Source organism: Globicephala melas, chromosome 11 (genome assembly GCF_963455315.2).
Source record: "Globicephala melas chromosome 11, mGloMel1.2, whole genome shotgun sequence".
In the NCBI taxonomy this organism is placed as follows: domain Eukaryota; kingdom Metazoa; phylum Chordata; class Mammalia; order Artiodactyla; family Delphinidae; genus Globicephala; species Globicephala melas.
Window position 1 is genome coordinate 62,239,886 of NC_083324.2, and position 25,716 is coordinate 62,265,601.

The 25,716-nt window shown below is 42.2% G+C and overlaps 1 protein-coding gene across 3 annotated transcripts in view; it reads right to left on the reverse strand.

Moving 5' to 3' along the window:
- Positions 1-25,716, reverse strand: part of LRRC1 (leucine rich repeat containing 1) — a 126,815-nt gene that overhangs the window by 26,746 nt on the left and 74,353 nt on the right. For all 3 annotated transcript variants that reach the window (XM_060308083.1, XM_030840988.2, XM_060308082.1), the window contains exons 4-7: positions 24,551-24,640; positions 2,201-2,257; positions 1,845-1,908; positions 1,383-1,457 (exon numbers count right to left, since the gene is read on the reverse strand). In XM_060308083.1, the coding sequence (XP_060164066.1) occupies positions 1,383-1,457; positions 1,845-1,908; positions 2,201-2,257; positions 24,551-24,640 (286 nt within the window). The remainder of the gene's footprint in view (positions 1-1,382; positions 1,458-1,844; positions 1,909-2,200; positions 2,258-24,550; positions 24,641-25,716) is intronic.

Below are 25,716 nucleotides of genomic sequence, written 5' to 3' on the forward strand. Positions count from 1 at the left end.
ACACATATACTCTCCCCCTGCATGTCTAATAGCTGATATTTTCAAGTTTATTGAAGTATAGTTGATTTACAATGTTGTGTTATTTCTGCTGTACAGCAAAGTGACGCAGTTATACATATATATATATATATATTCTTTTTCATAGTCTTCCATTCTGGTTTACCACATTGAATACAGTTCCCTGTGCTCTACAGTAGGACCTTGTTTATCCATCCTATACAGCTGATGTTTTATTACTTTCTTAATAACTTCCTGGCATCTTCCCCCCACCCTTTGACTCTTAAGTTACTAGAATCCTCTCAATCAAGATTTCTCATAATTTCCTAGAGAAATCTAAGTGTTAATCAAACCCTTGCCCACACCAGTTACTGTTCTGTCCTATCCTTTTCCCAAATGCAGCCAAGAACTCAGAAATACACTCAAATTAGTTCCTTAGTTGCATTAGTCGCGGGTGACGTCAATGGTAATTCCAGCACTATAACTACAACAATTTGAATTTTACTTAACTGCTTTTCTCTGGTGCTAGGCTTCCCTGCACCGATACACACTTCCCACCCGAAGTGCACGGTCCCATTACGACAGGTTCACACAGCCCAGCAGACAGCTTCTGAACTACTGTAAAATACACACACCTAGACCATCGTGAAATATATTCTGACTTTAACCCTGGCTGTAAGAGACAGCAAAGAGTAAACTTCAGTAATAGTTGGAGAAAAACAAAGTAAGGGGGGAAATGCCCGTGTGTTGTTGTTAGTTCAAGTTTCTCTTTCAACTGACCAGAAAGCGGGTCCTGCTTGCTGGGACCCACAAGGTGACCACGACGTACTCAGAAGCCCACACGAGACTCCATTTCATTCCGAACATGGTTCTCACGCTCGGTAACAGCAGGAAAAACATGAACAGCGTGTGACATTCCAGCTAAACCATAGCAACACTTGGAAAAAATATGAAATAAAAGCTTTTTGCATTGCTTTTACATCAACTATTACGGGGCAAACTGGGGCCAACTTATCCCAAAGCACTTGGCACATCACAAACAGTGGCAGAAACTTGTACCATCTCACTCTGGCATCCTGGTAACTTCCAAACTTGCTGGGCTTCACGCAGGCAAGCCAAGCATAGAGCAAGGATGAAATAAAATGCAGACTTCACACACTACAGGATATATTTATTATCGTTAGAAATGGTGGGTGGAGGCTTTCAGTGTTTCTACAGCAATGCAGCACGGTGAATGCTCAATATATTTTTCCAAATCTGCTTTTTCAACCAATGTTTTGGTTTTCAAGATCCCTCCTACAGAAAATCTTATGTAGAGGCAGGAAACACATGAAGGTGGTGGTGGTTTCACCTTTTGGGGGAGACAGTGTGAAATTACCACTCACCTGAGGTAATTCTGACAGTTGATTTCCGTCCAACCAGAGATCCTTTAGATGTAAGAGAGCGCCAATCGATTCTGGCTAAAACAAAAAGCAATGTTATGGTAGCGAAGCTCCAATTTCAAGGCTTCCATTAAGAAAGAACCCTAATTCAACAGTTAGTAACGGGGTACTGTAGAGGTCGTTCGTTGGTACTTCTCCAATATCAGCCCCCCTTCCTAAAAGTATCCCCAATGCTCCCCAAGAATGCCAGCTGTTTCCACTGATACCCATCATCTCTAGCCGTGACCCTCCACCCCTGAATCATCATTCTTAACCTGTGTGAACTGAAGCACGTTCTCTAATGCTGCCAAGCTGTATCCGTGGAAACACTGGCTTACAAGCATCCCTACAGATCTCCCCCCAAATATTTTGTGATCGTGACTAAGGACAAGGTGAAATTCAAATCTCTCTTCAGTACAGACTTACCAAATTATATATTTCATTGTTTCCTAAATCAAGTTCTTCTAGTCTCCGTAGCTGGGTTAGAGAGCTATTAAAAAAAAAAACAAAAAAACAAAGGGAGGGAGCTCTTAGGACTTAGAAATGCTGAGCAGTACGGCATTCCTCACTTGGACTAGTTTCCCAAAATAAGATTCATCTGGATTTTATGGTCATAATTATTGCACAGGAAGGACTATTGAGAGAAGGCTGGCATCTCTCAAATTTTCCAAAAGACACAGAATTTCTTTTTGACAAGATACTGTAGTACTTTTTTTTTTTTTTTAATGCTTCAAGAAGTTCATTCAGTACATAACCCCCTCTCCTTTTCCCCAGAGACTCACTCAGGGAGATACGTAAGAAGATTCTCTCTCAGTTCCAGTGAAGCCAGGTTATAAAGACTAGAAATGAACAGAAGGAAAAAGTATAAGGAAAGTTCCTGAGATTCTTCCTACTCCACCCCCCGCAAAGTACACACTCCACAAGGAGCAACTCTTAATAAGACCTTGTACGTCACTTCCCAGGGGAAAACATCTATGACCACCCCCACCCCCACTGAAAACAGCATCATCTCCACTTCCCAAGTTTTAATATTAAAATAAAAAGAGCAGGGTCATCACAGTAAGGCACCCTCATGCCTATACTTTGTACAGTGGATATGTGAAAATAACTCTCTAGCCCTTGAAAGACAACCACTCCCAGGACCAAGATAGCAGCCGAATATGTGCTTCTAGGCTTTAGAATGTCGAAAATGTGCTGTTGCCATAAAAACAGGAAAGCCTTTAATCTCGCGGAGCTCTTCTTACAAACATCAGTGAGAAACCATGCCCGTTTGAAAGCAGTGGGCATATCGGTCCAGAAAGTCCACATGCTCTACTTAAGACCACAAGTTTACAGGGCAAGGGAGCACTGAGATGCAGGAGGACTCAAGTAATAACATACTCCACGCGGTGCCCACGATGCGAGACTGTGGTCAATAAGCAGTGGCTGTGGTAATGTTGCTTTTATTCTTTTTTTTTTTTTTTTGTGGTACGCGGGTCTCTCACTGTTGTGGCCTCTCCCGTTGCAGAGCACAGCCTTCGGACGCGCAGGCTCAGCGGCCATGGCTCACGGGCCCAGCCGCTCCACGGCATGTGGGATTCTCCAGGACCGGGGCACGAACCCGCGTCCCCTGCATCGGCAGGCGGACTCTCAACCACTGTGCCACCAGGGGAGCCCGCTTTTATTCTTAATAAACCCCGAATGGCACTCTTTTCAGCAGATTCTCCTGCCTCTCAGCTGTAATCCATGTCTACTAGGAACACGGTGCAAGGAGACAGATGTTCTCCCCAGATGCCGACGATCTGGGTGGCAGTGGCAATTCTGAATCAGCAGACACCACACACGTCCAAGTATGTCAGCACTGGCACGAGGTACTGATTCAGTAGATCATCGGTTGGTCTATTTCTCCAGCAGCCACTGTGCTAAGCTCTAACCAATAGAGAACTCCAGCTTTTGCTAATGTCACCAGAGGAACGACAAGATTTGGAAGGCATTTACGTGTGAGCGCACAGAACACGGGGAGTCAGACATCATCCCAACACTCTCATCTGCCTTAATCCTCTGTACTCCTTCCAACATCAAAGCCAGAATCGCGGGCACTGACAAAGCCGGTTTCATAATATCAGAAATGTAAATTTGATTTTCAGGAACGATACATATACACACGTAAAGCCCATGGGCTTGAAAGCGTATTTGAACTATACTAGGAAATGCACAGATACGGTATCTCCTCCTCTAATTTTAGAGAACTAAAACTAATTTTAGAAATTTAGAAGCTGAGTAACGGTTTTCACAATTAAAGCAAGAGCAAACAAATACAACTCTTTATAACATACTTTTTTTAAAGAAAAAGTCAATATCCCTGCTAATAAGTAATTGTGAATTTAATATCAATTAGTCTCTCCCCAAAATGCACCCAGGTGGGAGTCGCAGCTACCCAGTTCTACTGCCTCGGGGCCAAGGCTTTACGTAGAAGAAATAAAACGTGGGAGGGAGAGGGTGCAGTCTCTGCCCCCAAAAGCAACCTGTAGATAAGGGGGAGACAGGACGTTAACTCACTGTAAAAGTAAAAACTTAAAAACAAAGGGCTTTGTTTCCAATGTTAAATGCTCCTGGAACCAGTTTTATGGGGAAGGTGATCATCATTTGGCTGCTTTCACATTTCTATTTTAAAAACCACTGATAGAATTGTCATTTTATCTGTTTAATGGTCATTACTTTCATGCCTCTTTTGACCCACTAAAGACATCCACTAATGAAAGGAGGGGAAAAGTCCTTCTTTGCTTCAAAATCTTTACTCCCTGGGCAGCATCAAAAGCATCTTGCAAAGAAGCAGTGTCACCCAGGCCCTGCTACTGAGTGTTGCACCAAGGTCTGCAGTCCTGGTCTGAGGCCTCCTGCCTGAAACAGAACAGAGCTGGGACCCGCCCGCCACCTGGGACGCCACCTGGGGCAGGAGACGCTGGCTGAGGCGCCTTACCTGGGTCATCTCTGGACCAGGAACAACCAGCACATTGTCAATACCACTGGGATGACACCATTAGGAAAGTGAGGTCCATCAGACAGCGGCAAAGCCACAATTCAAATCTGGTGAAAGCCAAGACTCTGCCCTCGCCCTGGGGAACACCATTCTCTGGAACTCTCTCTTTATACTTTACATTTTAAAAACACCTGTCAGGGACTTCCCTGGTGGTCCAGTGGCTAAGACTCCGCGCTCCCAATGCAGGGGGCCCGGGTTCGATCCCTGGTCAGGAAACTAGATCCCACATGCCGCAACTAAAAGTTCACATGCCGTAACTAAAGATCCCACACACCACAACGAAGATCCTGCATGCTGATCACATGTGCCACAACTAGCACCCGGTGCAGCCGAATAAATAAATATTAAAAATAAAATAAAATAAAATAAAAACACTTGTCAATTTGGGGCAAATAAAGAAATCTTACCTCCTCAACCACACCAAGGACATTGGGGTTTTTGTTGATTTATGTCACTTTAAAAATATGATAACACATTTTGAAATTATCTCTAAATTTTGTCTTAAGGGGAAAAGGCAGAGGCCACAGTTACTGAAAGCAAATCATTCTTGAGTGAAAATGCTGCAAAAACACCAACAGGCTTGTGAATATACAGAACTTATAATAACAACATCACCTATCGTGCTAACACCCAAATATAACACCCTGTTACGTAAGAAGGTTCTGACTATAAAACCTCTTAGTTTCTATCATTTGGGGATAGTAGGGAAATGTGGATGCATGGGTGTTAGTTACAGTGACAACAAAAAATATCCTATTTTTGTAACCTTTCAAAACTCAAAAATTAATTTAAAATAAAGTGTATAAAATAATATCCTTTCTGGGGTGATGCTTCCCCGTTATCTTAAACTGAAGAAACTGGGATATTATAATCAGACTCAAGGGACCCACTGATGCAAGGTCATCTAAAAAGAGTCTGAGAGGAACGAGGGCCATCCCTCACAACTACTTGGATTTGCTTGGCTGAAGTGCTTCACCACAGCACCTCAATTCCCCTAAAATGAATACAATCATATCTATCGCAGTAAATAGGGCATGATATATATTCCCTTCAAGTTAACAGAGCCAGTTGGGTACCTTGCTTCCTTGAGATAGCCCAGTGCCCAAGCTCAATCAGGGGCCTCACAAATACGTGTGCCCCAAGTCAGGGTATCTGAAAAGATTGCTATAAGATGCTATCAACCACAGGAGTCACCCTCTCTGCCCAAAACCTCCTCCAAGGACAGGCCTACAGATGGGGAGCGGCTGGCACCGGCCAATTTTTAAGGATACATCACCCATAATTGGTGACTCGAGGAACAACAATGAATAAAAAGCAAAGACAGTGGTTTGACTACAGATGCCCACCTCCCACGTAACCCCAAACCTCGGAGTGTAAGCTGGACTGTTCGTTCTCAGTTCGATCATTAACTGATTCTCGAATGAAACCATGGGTTTGGTTCTCATCAGTAACTTGCCCTGGACAGTCCCAGACCAAACACAGAATCCTACCAGCCCCTCCAGAACGTGGTTCTCCAGGCCGTTCTAGGAAGAACTGACGTAAAACATGGTCTGCTTGAACGCACGTTTAGACCAGAGACATTAAGACCAAAATGAATGGACGAATGATCTCCCCTCCTGGCTTTTCCAAACACGGCATCTTCATTCAAGACTTCAGGATGGGAAGACACTGGGGAGGTCGTGAAGGAAGAGCTGGCTGCTGCCAAGAAGGTCCTGCTACAGCTACTGAGTTTACCGCTACCTAACCTGAAGTCGGGACTGGTCTGAAGGTGGCAGGTGCCATCTGTGCCTTTTCAGCGGCTCCCTTCTGAGACTGGAGACCTCAGCCGGCCCTGAACACGGGTCCACAGCTTCCACTACTCAGGCCTCCGATACTGTATGGAATATAAAGATGGAACTCCCACTGTAATCCGTAGCACTTAAAAAATGGATACTGGCCTATTCTACTAAGAAGATGTCTTACGGAATTTAAAAAAGTGATTTAAGTGCATGACTAGAAGACTTTCTCCTGAAGATCTTCTTCCAGAAGATATTTTTTGAGACAGGCAATATACCTGCAACTTCCATGTGGAAGACAGGCTCTTGGTGCTCCAGCCAGGCGTCAGGGCTGAGCCTCTGTAGTGGGAGAGCCAAGTTCAGGACACTGGCCCACAAGAGACCTCCCAGCTCCACGTAATATCAAACAGCAAATATCTCCCAGAGATCTCCATCTCAACGGCAAGACCCAGCTCCAATCAAAGACCAGCAAGCTCCAGTGCTGGACACCCCATGCCAAACAACTAGCAAGACAGGAACACAACCCCACCCATTAGCAGACAGGCTGCCTAAAATCATAATAAGGCCACAGACACCCCAAAACACACCACCAGACGTGGACCTGCCCACCAGAAAGACAAGATCCAGCCTCATCCACCAGAACACAGGCACTAGTCCCCTCCACCAGGAAGCCTACACAACCCACTGAACCAACCTTAGCCACTGGGGGCAGACACCAAAAACAACGGGAACTACAAACCTGCAGCTGGCGAAAAGGAGACCCCAAAAACAGTAGGTTAAGCAAAATGAGAAGACAGAGAAACACACAGCAGATGAAGGAGCAAGATAAAACCGACCAGACCAAACAAATGAAGAGGAAATAGGCAGTCTACCTGAAAAAGAATTCAGAATAATGATAGTAGAGAGGATCCAAAATCTTGGAAATAGAATGGAGAAAATACAAGAAACTTTAACAAGGACCTAGAAGAACTAAAGAGCAAACAAACAGTGATGAACAACACAATAAATGAAATTAAAAAATCTCTAGAAGGGATCAATAGCAGAATAACTGAGGCAGAATAACAGATAAGTGACCTGGAAGATAAAATAGTGGAAATAACTACTGCAGAGCCGAATAAAGAAAAAAAAAATGAAAAGAATTGAGGACAGTCTCAGAGACCTCTGGGACAACACTAAACACACCAATATTCGAATTATAGGTGTCCCAGAAGAAGAACAGAAAAAGAAAGGAACTGAGAAAATACTTGAAGAGATTATAGTTGCAAACTTCCCTAATACGGGAAAGGAAATAGTTAATCAAGTCCAGGAAGCACAGAGAGTCCCATACAGGATAAATCCAAGGAGAAACACATATTCATCAAGACACATATTAATCAAACTATCAAAAATTAAATACAAAGACCAAATATTAAAAGCAGCAAGGGAAAAACAACAAATAACATACAAGGGAATCCCCAAAAGGTTAACAGCTGATCTTTCAACAGACATTCTCCAAGCCAGAAGGGACTGGCAGGACATATTTAAAGTGATGAAGGGGAAAAACCTACAACCAAGATTACTCTACCCAGCAGGATCTCATTCAGATTTGACAGAGAAATTAAAACCTTTACAGACAAGCAAGAGCTAAGACAATTCAGCACTACCACACCAGCTTTACAACAAATGTTAAAGGAACTTCTCTAGGCAGGAAACACAAGAGAAGGAAAAGACCTACAATAACAAACCCAAAACAATTAAGAAAATGGTAATAGGAACATACATATCGATAATTACCTTAAATGTAAATGGATTAAATGCTCCAACCAAAAGACATAGGCTGAATGGACACAAAAAAAAGACCGGGGGCTTCCCTGGTGGCGCAGTGGTTGAGACTCCGCCTGCCGATGCAGGGGACGCAGGTTCGTGCCCCGGTCCGGGAAGATCCCACATGCCGCGGAGCAGCTGGGTCCGTGAGCCACGGCTGCTGAGCCTATGTGTCCGGAGCCTGTGCTGCACGACGGGAGAGGCCACAACAGTGAGAGGCCCGCGTATCACAAAAAAAAAAAAAAAAGACCGGTATATATGCTGTCTACAAGAGATGCACTTCAGACCGAGGGACACATACAGACCGAAAGTGAGGGGATGGAAAAAGATATTCCATACAAATGGAAATCAAAAGAAAGCTGGAGTAGCAATTCTCATGTCAGAAAAAATAGACTTTAAAACGAAGACTATTAGAAGAGACAAAGAAGGACACTACATAATGATCAAGGGATCAATCCAAGAAGAAGATATAACAATTGTAAATATTTATGCACCCCACATAGGAGCACCTCAATACATAAGGAAAATACTAACAGCCATAAAAGGGGAAATGGACAGTAACACAATCATAGTAGGGGACTTTAACATCCCACTTTCACCAATGGACAGATCATCCAAAATGAAAATAAATAAGGAAACACAAGCTTTAAATGATACATTAAACAAGATGGACTTAATTGATATTTATTGGACATTCCATTGAAAAACAACAGAATACACTTTCTTCTCAAGGGCTCATGGAACATTCTCCAGGATAGACCATATCTTGGGTCACAAATCAAGCCTTGGTAAATTTAAGAAAATTGAAATCGTATCAAGTATCTTTTCCGACCACAACGCTATGAGACTAGATATCAATTACAGGAAAAAACCTGTAAAAAATACAAACACATGGAGGCTAAACAATACACTACTTAATAACCAAGAGATCACTGAAGAAATCAAAGTGGAAATCAAAAAATACCTATGAACAAATGACAATGAAAACACGATGACCCAAAACGTATGGGATGCAGCAAAAGCAGTTCTAAGAGGGAAGTTTATAGCAATACAATCCTACCTTAAGAAACAAGAAACATCTCAAATAAACAACCTATCCTTACACCTAAAGCAATTACAGAAAGTAGAACAAAAAAACCCCAAAGTCAGCAGAAGGAAAGAAATCATAAAGATCAGATCCGAAATAAATGAAAAAGAAGTGAAGGAAACTACAGCAAAGATCAATGAAACTAAAAGCTGGTTCTTTGAGAAGATAAACAAAATTGATAAACCATTAGCCAGACTCATCAAGAAAAAAAGGGAGAAGACTCAAGTCAATAGAATTAGAAATGAAAAAGGAGAAGTAACAACTGACACTGCAGAAACACAAAGGATCATGAGAGATTACTACAAGCAACTCTATGCCAATAAAATGGACAACCTGGAAGAAATGGAAAAATTCTTAGAAATGCACAACCTCCCGAGACTGAACCAGAAAGAAACAGAAAATATGAACAGTCAAATCACAAGCACTGAAATTGAAACTGTGATTAAAAATCTTCCAACAAACAAAAAGCCCAGGACCAGATGGCTTCACAGGCAAATTCTATCAAACATTTAGAGAAGAGCTAACACCCATCCTTCTCAAACTCTTCCAAAGCATAGCAGAGGGAGGAACACTCCCAAACTCATTCTATGAGGCCACCATCACCCTGATACCAAAACCAGACAAAGATGTCACAAAGAAAGAAAACTACAGGCCAATATCACTGATGAATATATGAATATAGATGCAAAAATTCTCAACAAAATACTGGCAAACAGAATCCAACAGCACATTAAAAGGATCATACACAATGATCAAGTGGGGTTTATCCCAGGAATGCAAGGATTCTTCAATATATGCATATCAATCAATGTGATACACCATATTAACAAATTGAAGGAGAAAAACCATATGATCATCTCAATAGATGCAGAAAAAGCTATCGACAAAATTCAACACCCATTTATGATAAAAAAGACTCTCCAGAATGTAGGCATAGAGGGAACTTACCTCAACATAATAAAGGCCATATATGACAAACCCACAGCCAACATCATCATTAATGGTAAAAAGCTGAAACCATTTCCACTAAGATCAGGAACAACATAAGGGTGCCCACTTTCACCACTATTATTCAACATAGTTCTGGAAGTTTCAGCCACAGCAATCAGAGAAGAAAAAGAAATAAAAGGAATTCAAATTGGAAAAGAAGAAGTAAAGCTGTCCCTGTTTGCAGATGACATGATACTGTACATAGAGAATCCTAAAGATGATACCAGGAAATTACTAGAGCTAATCAATGAATTTGGTAAAGTAGCAGGATACAAAATTAATGCACAGAAATCTCTTGCATTCCTATACATTAATGATGAAAAATCTGAAAGTGAAATTAAGAAAACACTCCCATTTACCACTGCTACAAAAAGAATAAAATATCTAGGAATAAACCTACCTAAGGAGACAAAAGGCCTGTATGCAGGAAATTATAAGACACTGATGAAAGAAATTAAAGATGATACAAACAGATGGAGAGATATACCATGTTCTTGGATTGAAAGAATCAACATCGTGAAAATGACTCTACTACCCAAAGCAATCTGCAGATTCAATGCAATCCCTATCAAACTACCACTGGCATTTTTCACAGAACTAGGACAAAAAAAATCTCACAATTTGTATGGAAACACAAAAGACCCCGAATAGCCAAAGCAATCTGGAGAAGGAAAATCGGAGCTGGAGGAATAAAGCTCCCTGACTTCAGACTATACTACAAAGCTGCCGTAATCAAGACAGTATGGTACTGGCACAAAGAAAACGAAATATAGATCAATGGAACAGGATGGAAAGCCCAGATATAAACCCACGCACATATGGTCACCTTATCTTTGATAAAGGAGGCAAGAATATACAATGAAGAAAAGACAGCCTCTTCAATAGTGGTGTTGGGAAAACTGGACAGCTACATGTAAAAGAATGAAATTAGAACACTCCCTAACAACATACACAAAAATAAACTCAAAATGGATTAAAGACCTAAATGTAAGGCCAGACACTATCAAACTCTTAGAGGAAAACATAGGCAGAACATTCTATGACATAAATCACAGCAAGATCCTTTTTTTTTTGCAGTACGCAGGCCTCTCACTGCTGTGGCCTCTCCCGTTGCGGAGCACAGCTCCAGACGCACAGGCTCAGCGGCCATGGCTCACGGGCCCAGCTGCTCCGCGGCACATGGGATCCTCCTGGACCGGGGCACGAACCTGCGTCCCCTGCATTGGCAGGCGGACTCCCAACCACTGCGCCACCAGGGAAGCCCCAGCAAGATCCTTTTGACCCACCTCCTAGAGAAATCGAAATAAAAACAAAAATAAACAAGTGGGACCTAATGAAACTTAAAAGCTTTTGCACAGCAAAGGAAACCATAAACAAGACGAAAAGACAACCCTCAGAATGAGATAAAATATTTGCAAATGAAGCAGCTGACAAAGGATTAATCTCCAAAATTTACAAGCAGCTCATGCAGCTCAATATCAAAAAAACAAACAACCCAATCCAAAAAATGGGCTGAAGACCTAAATAGACATTTCTCCAAAGAAGAGATTGCCAAGACACATGAAAGAATGTTCAACATCATTAATCATTAGAGAAATGCAAATCAAAACTACAATGAGATATCATCTCACACCAGTCAGAATGGCCATCATCAAAAAATCTACAAACAATAAATGCTGGAGAGGGTGTGGAGAAAAGGGAACCCTGTTGCACTGTTGGTGGGAATGTAAATTGATACAGCCACTATGGAGAACAGTATGGAGGTTCCTTAGTAAACTAAAAATAGAACTACCATACGACCCAGCAATCCCACTACTGGGCATATACCCCTGAGAAAACCATAATTCAAAAAGAGTCATGTACCACAATGTTCATTGCAGCTCTATTTACAATAGCCGGGACACGGAAGCAATCTAAGTGTCCATCAACAGATGAATGTATAAAGAAGATGTGGCACGTATATACAATGGAATATTACTCAGCCATAAAAGGAAATGAAATTGAGTTATTTGTAGTGAGGTGGATGGACCTAGAGTCTGTCATACAGAATGAAGTCAGTCAGAAAGAGAAAAACAAATACTGTATGCTAACACATATATACGGAATCTAAGGGAAAAAAATGGTCATGAAGAACCTAGGGGCAAGACAGGAATAAAGACGCAGAACTACTAAAAAATGGACTTGAGTATATGGGGAAGGGGAAGGGGAAGCTGGGACAAAGTGAGAGAGTGGCATGGACATATATACACTACCAAATGTAAAATAGATAGCTAGTGGGAAGCAGCCACATAGCACAGGGAGATCAGCTCGGTGCTTTGTGACCTCCTGGAGGGGTGCGATAGGGAGGGTGGGAGGGAGGGAGACGCAAGAGGGACGAGATATGGGGATATATGTATAACTGATTCACTTCCTTATATAGCAGAAAGTAACACACCATTGTAAAGCAATTATACTCCAATAAAGATGTTAGAAAAAAAAGATTTCAGGATGGAGCCTTCTCCATCAAGGCAACCTGGTCAATTCCACTCCAGCATCTCTGCATATCTTTCAGCAGTACCGAGTAAAGGACACGCTGCTGAGAAGTGACGCATCTGGGGGACCTGAATGCAATTCTGTCTACTTCAGGGGCCAGGCTCTTAACCACAGGCCAAGAGAAACTCCACATGCATTTATCAGCTGCTTCAGTCAACACGTGGTATTATAGAGATGAAAGAAAGCGTCCGGTACTTCTAATACTTTTACATATGTGACCAAGGATTAGACACTGAGATGCAAATTGAGAATGACTGGTCTTTAATCCTCCGACTTCTAATAATGATATCAGCAGATTACTATACAACAGACACTGGTGCAAGCGCTTTCCAAGAACTAACTTTTATGGATGAGAAAATGGAGGCACAGAGAGGGGACCTGAACAAGGTCTTCTTCCACAACTGGGAAGGGGCAGAGCCAAGATTCACCAGGGAATCTGCGTTTTTAATCACCATCTTCTGCCGTCTCTCTCCCTTGAGTTTGTGAAGTCAACTTTGTGAATAGGTAATACATGAACCTACATGTATGTAAAATAAAGTATTCAGTAATAAGTTTCCTCCTACTTCTGTCTTTCATCTGTCTGGTTTTCTACCACCTAGACCCACTCACTAGAAATAACCCTTTTTGTTAGATATTTATGTGTTCACCCAGAGTTGCCTTTTATGCAGAGACAAACAGGTATGAAAGTATATGCTTATCTCCTTTTTTTCACACAAAAGGTAGCATCCTATACAGAGCAGATATTTGTCTCCTTTCTTATCTGTACACCCCAGTATTTTTTTAATTGCATAGTATCTCTCTATCTATATAGACCTTAATTTTTTTAACCACTCCCCTAGTAACAGATATTTTACGCTTCAATTTTAATTTCTGGCAAATTAAATTTCTATGTGATACCATCAGGAGGACCTCATCCTCCTCCTACAGAAACCACTATCTTCTATCCTCCCTTCACTCCCGCCGTTTTTACCACCAAATGGGGCTTAAAAAAAGAAAAGAAAGACAAACACCTAACAAGCTCCTGCAGAAAGAGTGTGCACAGAAGGCTTTCTTTCCAGAACACTGATCTTAATGTTCTACACGGTCCCTGAGAGCAGGCACAAGAGTTATACTCTTCTGTAAGCCAGAATGTAGGCCAACTATATTTTTAGGATTCTATTTCAGGGACTGGATGAGGGGTTACTTTAAAAAAATTTACATCTGTTCTCCACTATATTTCAAAAATTCCTTTCTAAACCACTTGGACTTTTTTTTCCATTTCGGTGGCCAACATCATTAAGAAAGTAAAGAATAAATTAAGGTGCCCCGAGCAAACAAATGGCAGTACAGTATTAAACCATTAAAATATAAAATCTGTAAACATTTACGGCAATAACATTTGACTGGAACGGGGGAGAAACACACATTCATAGTGTTTCTGCTTTTTTAATACCAGATTAGTATTTAAGAAATCTCTAGTTACAAACTTCCTTATGGTGGCTTTGCTCTAGAAATTTTTCTAAAAATTGTTCATTTTGTTTTTGGAACAACAAATATTTTACAGAAATTTATGGGCCTCAAAAAAAAAAAAACAAGACCATTAAATACAGTAACAGTTTTCAAAAAGATTGATTCCTCACAGGCAGCGCGTACTAACAGGTCACCATTCCCAAGGGCAGCAGACACAAAATCACAACCACACACTTGACTTCAATCTGCCAGAGAACCCAGGGCTTATCTGCTTCTTCCACTTCTATTAGCATATGGTGACAATCAAATCTTTATTGATAATAACCATTTAGTGACTGACCACTGGGTTCTGGGCACCATGCCAGTCCATTGCTTATATTTCTTCTTCTTAAAGAATGCTCTTTTTCAAGGAGAAATTTTAATTAAACAGAGTAGAGATGTCTAGACATATTGAGGCTAACTTAACTTTTTTTTTTTTTTCTGATGCCACCGGTTTCTTTAATGGCAAAGGATATGGAATCTCATGGAGCCAGATACACAAAGTCAAGACACAGCAGCTCCCGATGGAGGCAGAGCCTCCCCAGATTCTCCAAATCCTCCACAAGTTCCCGATGGGGCTTCTATATCCTCCCTACCCCGCCCCCACCCCTCCACAACACCTGGACCTTTTGGAGGCTCTGGCTGTGCAGACCTCCTGATCAGCAGGTGCCAGTAACTGAGACAAAACGACTTCAGCACATTGCCTGTAAGCCTACCTCGGGGAGGAGTGCCTGTAAGAGTAAACCTAGGTCCATTTCCCAGGTATAGCCTCATCCCTCGGCAGCACCAGGCTCAAGTCTGCCTAACGTCCATTCTTTTTATTTTTTTCATTGAGATACATTTCACATACTATAATATCCACCTTTACAATGTGTACTATTCAGTGGTTTTCAGTATATTCATAAGGCTGTACAAACATCACCACTACCTAATTCCAGAAAATTTCCATCATCCAAAAAGAAACTTCAGACCCATCAGAAGCCATTCCTTATCCGCACCCCGTTCCCCTCACCCTGGCCCACCCCACCCCTGCCCCTGGCAACCACTAATTTAATTTCTGTCTCTACGGATTTACCTATACTGGACATTTCATACAAATGGAATCGTACAACATGTGGCCTTTTCTGTCTGACTTCCTTACTTAACATGTTTTCTAGGTTTATCCACATTGTAGCATGTGTCAGTACCTCACTACTTTTTTTTTTTTTTTTTTTTTCCGTATGCGGGCCTCTCACTGCTGTGGCCTCTCCTGCTGCAGAGCACAGGCTCCGGACATGCAGGCCCAGTGACCACGGCTCACGGGCCCAGCCACTTGGCGGCATGTGGGATCTTCCCGGACCAGGGCACGAACCCATGTTCCCCGCATTGGCAGGCAGACTCTCAACCACTGCACCACCAGGGAAGCCCCCTCACTACTTTTTATGGCTGAATAATATTCCATTACATAGACATAAGAATATTTTGTTTATCAGTTCATCACTGATGAAAATTTGGGTTGTTTCTGCCTTTTGGCTATTATGAATGATGCTGCTATGAACATCTATGCACACATTTTTTATAGACATATGTTTTCTTTTTTTTAATATAAATTAATTTATTTATTTTTGGCTGCACTGGGTCTTTGTTGCTGCACTCGGACTTTCTTTAGTTGCGTCGAGTGGGGTCTACTCTTTGTTGCGGTGCGTGGGCTTCTCAATGCAGTGGCTTCTCTTGTTGTGGAGCACGGGCTCTAGGCGTGCGGGTTTCAGTAGTTGTGGCACATGGGCTCAGTAGTTGTGGCACATGGGCTTAGTTGCTCTGCGGCATGTGGGATCTTCCCGGACCAGGGCTCGAACCCGTGTCCCCTGCGTTGGGGACATATGTTTTCCCCATATGAAAACATATGTTTCATATGTTTTCAATTATCTTGGGTAAACATAACAAGGAGTGGAACTGCTGGGTCATATAGTACCTATGTTGAACTTTTTGAGGAAGGACCTGCGCCCTCAAATGAGGGGCTGCATCTTTTTTATTGAAGTATAGTTGATTGACAATATTGTGTTAGTTTCAGGTGTACAGCAAAATGATTCAGTTATATATATACACACTTTTTTCAGATTCTTTTCTATTATAAGTTATTACAAGATATTGAATATAGTTCCCTGGGCTATACAGTAGGTCCTTGTTGTTTATCTATTTTATATATAGTAGTGTGTGTCTGTTAATCCCAATCCCCTAATTTATCCCTCACCACCTTTCCCCTTTGGTAACCATAAGTTTGTTTTCTATGCCTGCAAGAGTGTTTCTGTTTTCTAAATAAGTTCATTCGTATTATTTTTTAGATTCCACATATAAGTGATATCATATATTTGTCTTTCTCTGTCTAGCTTACTTCACTTAGTATGATAATCTCTAGGTCCATCCATGTTGCTATAAATGGCATTATTTCATTCTTTTTTACGGCTGAGTAATATCCCATTGTATATATATACCCCATCTTCTTTATCCAGTTATCTGTCAATGGACATTTAGGTTACTTCCATGTCTTGGCTATTGTATTAAATAGTGCTGCTATGAACACTGGGGTGCATGTATCTTTTCGAATTAAGAGTTTTCTCCAGATTCATACCCAGGAGTGGGACTGCTGGATCATACAGTAAAACTTTTTTTTGTTTTTTAAGGAGCCTCCATACTGTTTTCCATAGTGGCTCCACCAATTTACATCCCCTAAGCTGCATCATTTTAAATTCCCACCAATAACGTATGAGGGTTTCAATTTTTCCACCAACATTCATTCATCTTTTTGATGACAGTCATCTAATGGGTGTGAAGTGGTGTATCACTGTGGTTTTGATTTGCATCTATCTGATGACTAATGATGTTGAGCATCTTTACATGTGCTTATTGGCCATCTGTATATCTTCTTTGGAAAAATTATTCAAATTCTTTGCCTCTTTTTAATTGGGTTATTTGTCTTTTTAGTGTGAGTGGTAAGAGTTCTTTATGTATTCTAGATATATGATTTGCAAATATTTTCTCCCACTTGTAAGTTGTCTTTTCACTTTGTTGATAGTATCCTTTGATGCAAGAAAGCCTTTGATTTTGATGAAATCCAATTTACCCATGTTTTCTTTTGTTGTTCAGACTTTTCATGTCATATCTAAGAAACCACTGACTAATTCAATGTCACAAAGATTTACCCCTATGTTTTCCTATCAAAGATTTAACTCTTACATTTAGGTCTCTGCTCTATTTAGAGTTAATTTTTGTATGTGGTGTGAGGTAGGGGTGTGATTTCATTCTTTTGCATGTTGATGGATATTTAGTTGTCCCAACAGCATGTGTTGAAAAGACTATTTGTCCTCAGGCTTCCCTGGTGGCGCAAGTGGTTGAGAGTCCACCTGTCGATGCAGGGGACACGGGTTCGTGCCCCGGCCCAGGAAGATCCCACATGCCGCGGAATGGCTGGGCCCATAAGCCATGGCCGCTGAGCCTGCGCATCCGGAGCCTGTGCTCTGCGACGGGTGAGGCCACAACAGTGAGAGGCCCGCGTACCACACACACACACAAAAAAAACTATTTGTCCTCATTGAATTGTTTTGGCACTCTTGTCAAAATTGGTTAACCATAAATGCAAGGGTTTATTTCTGAATTTCCAATTCTATTCCATTGATCTGTATGTCTATTCTTATGCCAGTACCACATAGTCTTGATTGCTGTAGCTTTGCAGTTAAGTTTTGAAATCTGGAAGCATGACTCCTCCAACTTTGCTCTTCTTCTTTAAGACTGCTTTGGCTATCCTAAGTCTCTCATATTTCCATATGAATTTTAGGATCAACTCATCAATTCCTACAGAAAAGCCAGCTAGGATTTTGATGGGGATTGAGTTGATCTGTAGATTAATTTGGGGAGTACTGTTATCTTAACAATTTTAAGTCTTCTAATCCATAAACACAGGATGTCTTCCCATTTATTTAGGTCATTTTTAACTTCTTTGAACAATGTTTTGTAGTTTGCAGTGCACATGTCTTACATTTCTTCTGTTAAATTTATTCCTAAGTATTCTATTCATTTTGGTGCTTTATAAGTGGAATTGTTTTCTTAATTTCATCCTGGATTGTTCAGTGCTATTATATAGAAATACAACTGATTTTTGTACATTCATCTTGTATCCTATAACCTTGCTGAATTCATTTATCAGCTCTAATAGTTTCCTGTGGATTCCTTAGGATTCTCTATATACAATATCATGTCTGTCTGCAGGCTACCTCACTTTCGATAAGCAAAAAAATGCAGTTTGTGATTTACTTGAGTAGAAATTGATACAACTGGTCTCAAGAAAACTATTTTCACTATCAACAAGCTCTTTTGAGAGAAAAATTCATTCACACTTTGTACCAACGTTTGAAAACTCTTTAAAGCAAAATTATCCTTTCGGGCTTGACCGGTAGAATCTTCCAGGTGTGTTTAGCGATAGTAAAAAGTCATTGTCACTTGGCACTGTTTTCAAGGGCCTATCTGAAAAATCCGTTCTATTCAGACAGTTTTCTTAAAGCCCATCCCGGACGTGGAACTCTACTCTCGAAGGTCCTATGAAGGTCTCCCTCCTCCTCCACCGCTGCCCTTCTGTGCTAAGTGTCACCTTCGATGATAAAGTCCTTTACTTAACTTTACCCCAACTTTTTCTAAGAGGGATTTAAAGAGCTCTTTAAAAAGTGCAAATATGTAAAAAGTTTCATGAATGAGAAAATGAGGGCCGGGCAAGGGAGGAGGAAACTAGTGTGCTCAGTGGGGCACCTGCAGCAAAGGAAATGCAGCTTTTTCCAGGGAGAAACCAAGTTCAAACCCCCGCTCTACCACCCACCAGCGACACACACACACACACACACACACACACACACACACACACAGGCAGATTACTTACCCCCATTTTACAGACAAAGCTAATGAAACTAGGGATGGTTCATGCTAACCTGTGAGTAGGGTGCTGTAACAGGACAGGTGTGCCCATCAGAGCACCGCCCCGCCTCCCCCCCACCCACTGTGCATGCCACGCAGCACCTCTGCTCCCAGGTCTCCAGGTCCTTTCATCCCATGGAAACTAACACAGCTGCTCTCCCTGATCGTGGGAACCAGCTCTGAGCTTTCTGGCAACAAAAGCAGAAAGGGAAATGTGATAAATGTCAGAACTGTTATTAAAAGGAAGACGCTTACAGTTCTCCCGGTGAGGCATTTTTCCCTCTAAAAAATAAATATTTTAAAAATCTCTCCCTAGTGGCTCCTTATATGGGGGAAATTAAGCAATATTAATGGATAATAATTATTCTTCAGTAGAAGATTTCAGGGCAATGGAAGCAGGTTCTTTTCATAGTTATTTCTTTATGTCAACCTTTTATAGAAACTATATAGCATTTAGCCCAAAAAGTGACAGTGGAGGAACAGGTTAACGAGGTCCCAACACAAAGCGTCTGGAACCTAACTGGATCATCTACGATGTCAGCTTGGAAACCAGCAGCATGCAGGAGGTAACACTGTGCACCTTGTCCCACGAACTTGTTCAGCGTGTCAGAGCCACGGCAGGGTCAGTAGAGACACAAAGAGGGTCTCAGACCCAGAGCCCCACGGCTACAGGAGACAAGGTGGCCTGGGTGCACACGCTAACAGACACACACACACACACACACACAATCAAACACTGAACTAGCCTTCTGTGCGCAGACAAAGCACTCAAGGGCTGATTGTGTGTGCGATGTGGGGGGAGGGGAGGGGCGGTCAGGGAATCTGAGTCTGGGATCTATTTCACCTCTTCCAATCACTGGAGGTTTCATGAAAGAGGCAGAATTTCAACCATTAGGTGGGGAAAAACCTCAGCCAGTTTGTAAAGAGAGGAGGCAGGTAAAGAATTTTGAAGTTCACTTTCATAAAAGGCTTTGAAGCTCTCTGCTTGGTTTGAGCAGAGCTCAGCGGGATCTATAACCCAGTGAAAACTCCCCAATGCATGCTGCTACAATAAACAAGCACCACCAAGCATCTGAAACAGGGGTCTCCAAACTTCGAGTGAAACACATATACAGCAGACTTTTTAAATGAAAATATTATATGGAACACCGATACAAAAAAAAAAAAAACTTTAAAGCTAATAGCAGAGCTGTGGTGGTACAAACAGGGACCAGCAGAGACCACGAACCAGGGCACTGGTCCACACTCTCCACAACTCCCGGCAGAGACTTCCCGGGAACACCTAGGGGCCCAACAAGGCAGAGTTTGAGAACCACTGGTCTCTGGCTTAAGGGACTCCCAAACAGTCTGCTCTAGAGTGGTGGTCCCCACACGTTTAAGAGTAAACCTTCAGGGGCTTCCCTAGTGGCGCAGTGGTTGAGAGTCCGCCTGCCGATGCAGGGGACACGGGTTCGTGCCCCGGTCCGGGAGGATCCCACATGCCGCGGAGCGGCTGGGCCCGTGAGCCATGGCCGCTGAGCCTGCGGGTCTGGAGCCTGTGCTCCGCAGCGGGAGAGGCCACAACAGTGAGAGGCCCGCGTACAGCAAAAAAAAAAAAAAAAAAAAAAAGAGTAAACCTTCCTAATCCTTCTATTTATTTAAAAAAAATATATAGAAGCACTATGTGCCATTATATTGTACACATTATAAAATATATAAAACCAAAAAAATTTAAGTAGAAGATAAAACAAAAGAAAAAATATTTTTAAATATTTTACTAAAGATACAAAAATCTTTCTGGCTCTCATTAGTGAAAGCAATGAGACTGAAAATACTGTATTATGTAGTAAATCTTTTGTTTTACATTTGGGGACAAAACTGATTCTAAATGATTTGTTTTGATACTTGTTTAATGGCTGTAACAGGTGAAAAAGACACCTCACAAAGTTACACTGATCCAAGAACTGCGTCATCAGCTGCACTTATTAAATCACCCTAGGACCAATTTTTTCAAATTTCTTCTGATTATGGAAAGGTCTTTGCTGAAATTCAGCTGATAAATTCCCATCTTCCCCAACATCAAACACTTGCTCATAAAGACTAATCAGAAGGTGTATTTTTCTATTTTTAACAAAGGGGTTTTAAAACACCCATTGAAGGTGAGTTCGTTTCCCGCTCTTTGTTAGGTATCACCTTTCCTTTGAAGGACCAAGTAATGTACTCACGGGCCATCACAGAAAAGAGTCAGCAAATTTGAGACACTTTTATTCTAGTGAAAGAAAAATGTGTGCTTTTGCACGAAGTAGCCCGTATAACTCTCTGTGGTTCAAAAGATTTTCCTGATCATTTCTCATCTTGCCACAAGTATTATGAAGATTCTACTACCTGAGAGACTTGCTTTATCAAGGTAACTGCACTGACGGTTACCTGGCACGTAGCCACGCCCTGTAGAACATGAACCACCTGGGCGATGCTGGCTGCTGCTCATCACCAACAGCTGATGCTGCAGACTCCCAAGCACCCAAACAGTGCACTCAGCAATTCCGCCGGCAGCGGGCTACTGTGCACTGAGGCAAACTCACGGGACCTCTGCACGCCTGTCGAGGACAGTGCATCTTTGCAAAGCGGTGACGAACGCCGAGGACGTGGAAAAGGAAATGCCATGGTATTTTGAGAAGCTGGGCAGGTGCCCATCGGGTAACCCACCTCCCAGAGCACAGATTTGGGGATGTTTAAGAAGGAAATACAAACATTCAGTCTTTCAATGTATACTATTACTTTTTCGAACAGCTGCTAGGTTGTTAGGACAAAAATGCTTATCAAGTTGTTTGGACCTGACTACTTAAAAAATGGACTGTTAGGTGTCGCTAGGGGAATGAGGAGAAAGTCGCTGAGCCCCTCAGGGCCACGGGAGGCGGCTGTCCTACAGTGATGGGGGTGGAGTGGGGGAAAAGCAGGCCTGGGGCCAGGAGTGCCGACTCCACCTCCAACTCTGCCATCAACGCCCGAATGCTCTTCAAACTGCCGTCAGCGAATCACAGGGGATGGGACAGGCTGCCCTCAGCTCCGAGGCCCTGCAAGGCTGCCTGTCCTAAAGGCTGGGCTCTCTCCTCCAGGCGGGACACGCCCACCCGATCCTGGAGAAACCCACAGTTCTCCCAGTTAAGGCCACGTGCTGTGCCAGGTGCCGAAAGGAGACGCCGAGATCCCATCGTCAACTGAGGCTCAAAAGGCCAATGCTGAGGTAGCTGCCCCATCTGACCAAACCGGCAGGGTTAATTTATGCCCAAACCTCCACTTCAGAATCCACAGAGACAACAGTGAGTATCCGTCATGCAAGTGGCCATTCGATGTCATTTTCGTATTTTTTGTAAGACCCGATCTTTGTGCCTTGTTTACGATACCATACTGTCTCTGAGAAGTATTCTGGTTACTAAATATTTGGTTAAATGCTCCCGAGCAACCATGTGGGAATCTTCGGGAAACTGAAGAGTCCCTCCCAAGAGGAAAGTTGGTAAGTGTCAAATAACGATTTGTTTAAAGTACAGTATGCTTATGCAAACAGAAGATCTCCTGGACAGTCACCAACTCAGCCGTTTCAAGTGCCTTTTCAGCACCGTCCAGGGCGCAAGAGGGGTCCAGTCTTCCCCAGGGAGGAGTCTGCTCTCCGTTTCTTTCTACTAAGTGAGAACGGACACATAAACCCTAAGTCCAACAGGAAGAAACCATGGAGTCTCTTGCTACGGTAACAAAACCAGGAATAGGAAACGTCCCGTTTCCCATTAATTTTCACCAGCTGACCTAATAAAAATCAGTTGATTCACTCCTCTAACCAATATTCTTACTTTCTGGGTGATTATTCACCACACGGTTCAAGTTCAAAGTGGCATTTTATTTTGGAAACAAGCGGTATATATGAGGCTGTAATAATAACACAAGCTGATTAAATCTAAACTTGAAACAAAACAAAAAACTGCCCTTATTACTGATCAAAAAAGCAGATACACAAGAAACGCTGAACGTTGACAAAAACAAACATAGATATTAACAGAAAAGTGGCATAAAGACTATTGTAAATTATCCTGAAAGGATTGTTAAGTAACATTTTCCATAAAAACAATGCAGTAGGGAGTGAGAGGGAACTCTGGTTTAATAAGAACATATTTTCTCTCAAAGCATGAAAACTGTTTAAAAAGACATGAATGAGGGGATGGAAGGGGCAGCCATCAGGCCAGTGGGAGGCCGGGGAGAGTGGAGGAGGGTCTCAAGGGAATTAGATTCCAGAGACCCCAAGGGGCAGGAGGAGGGCAGCAGCAGTATTTCAGTGGCTATTATATTAATTAGAAATATATGAAACTTGACACAGCAAGAGTGCAGTGCATGAAATCCATGGCAAAACACTGTTAATTTCCTCCACAACGGGTACCATGAACTCAGGGACCCTCTTGTCTCTGTCCCTTCCTGAGAGCTAAGGGGCACAGTTCTTAATCAGCACATGTGCTGGCCCAGGGTCCAAGCATCAGCGTGAACCTCGGAGGAACAGAGACCTGCTGACGGAAACAGGGCAGCCAGCCGTCCTCCTCCTGCAAGGAGGGGACGCAGGGGGCTTCAGACGTCTGGCAAGAGAACCTTTGCAGAACAGACCCAGATACACTGCAGTTCCCCAAAAGGCGAGCTTCTGTTTTATCTTAGAACTTAGGCAGGACGGGTAAGGCCGAGAGAAATCCTTTATGACGGCAGGACACACCGGTCCACCAGTGTCAGCTGGCCACGGTGGGCTTTTAAGTGGTCAAGCATGAGCCACCAGACTGCTTTAAGCCAATGTCTGTCCTGAAGGGATGGAGAAGACGAGAAGACCTACTAAGATAATTCCATCAATCAGTTCATCTGTGGGAATGTGCAAAAGAACACTGATTCACCAGCATACAGTTTCTCCACAGGATTTTATTTCTTGACATGGCTGTCCTCCCCGACCTCCGAGCCAGCATCGTGGACACGTGCCCGTCCCATCCCACCCCTCTCCCCAGCCCACCCCCCCCCCCACACACACACCACACCTGCTCTCCAGACACACCACCCTAACTCCCTGTTCCCAGGTCCACGGCACACAAACGCTGTCAGAGCTGCTGTTTAGGGCACATGCCCTATGTTTTCAATGAAATTACTACGAGTAGTCGTTTCTGACAGTATTTAATAACCACCTATATAACACATGCTACTTCGCTTCAATTAACTACTCTGGAATCCATCAGTTTAGAGAAAACTTCAAAACAAATTAGGTTTTTCACTAGTAACAAGTAGCAGCATCCTTTTTAACCATTAAAATTTAGGGGCAACTGGATGCAAAAACGCAGAGGCTTCCTTGAGGGAGATATTGCATGATCTTTCTTGAGGGAGATACTGAAGACTGGCTAAACGGCTTTCTGAGTAGAAAAACAAGACCTGTAAAAGCGAAGGAAGTGGAGTTGATGATATAAACGCCCTTTCACCCTGTATACGCAAACTTCACATAAAAACTTACTTGCCAATATTTTCAGGCAGAGACTGCAGTGAGATGTCATTTACAGAAAGACATGTCAAATTCTGCAATTCGGGAAAGCTTTCTGGCAATCTAAAACAAAAAAAAAATGTTATAGTTGAAAAAGAGAAGTGCATATATGGTGCATACTAACATAAATATAAAGACTTCTTCTGTATGCTGACTGAAATCACCTCCTAAAATTACTTTATGTATGGCATATTTGTCTTGTCTTTCTATTTATAAGGAAAAAAATAAGGACCTGGTCTACCTAGCAGTACCGGGGTATGATAAATACTTGCTGACAGGGTGATCCAGAAATAATTAGAGAGGAAAGATATTCAAGCTGTAAGAATAAAGGAGAAACAATGTTGTGAGCCTACCGAGTGTATGGCTATGAAAGAAAATGATACATAGTTCCTGAAGCTGAAAGTGCCTAAGAGTGAAAATACTTTATTGATTAACAGAAAATAGAAATTTTAGTCCACAATATTACAATAAAACACAAGAGGGTTGCTTGCTGTTTTTTTCTTCCTGTAGCTTACAATACCCAGAGCAAAGCTACGGATTACTTACAATTGATCAGCTGACAGCCAGTTGCTACTTTCTTAATATTTTTCTTTTGATTTGATTTAATATGCCAATCATGTGAGATGATTATATGTTTCACAACGTTCTACACAAAGAGAAATTCTGTATACTTCCCTTAGGCTACTGAAGAGTGAGGATTCAAAACAAAAGTATTATTTAAATACCTGCAAAGAAAGTTTACTTTCAATATTTCTATGGTTACTAGTATTTGGAGAGGAAAAAACACAAACTGAAAGCAAAAAACATCTCATTGCATCTAAAATGCTTATACATAAATCTGCTAACATGGAGAAAAGAACACATAACTCATTTTTTTTGCAGGGGGTGGTGAGGACTTCTTGCCTTAGTGATAGTCTCTAGATTAGAATCTTTCATTTCTTTCCTCTTTCTAGGTTCCTTTTTTTTTTTTTTTTTTTTTTTTTGCGGTACGCGGGCCTCTTACTGTTGTGGCCTCTCCCATTGCGGAGCACAGGCTCCGGACGCACAGGCTCAGCAGCCATGGCTCACGGCCCAGCCGCTCCGCGGCATGTGGGATCTTCCCGGACCGGGGCACGAACCCGTGTCCCCTGCATCGGCAG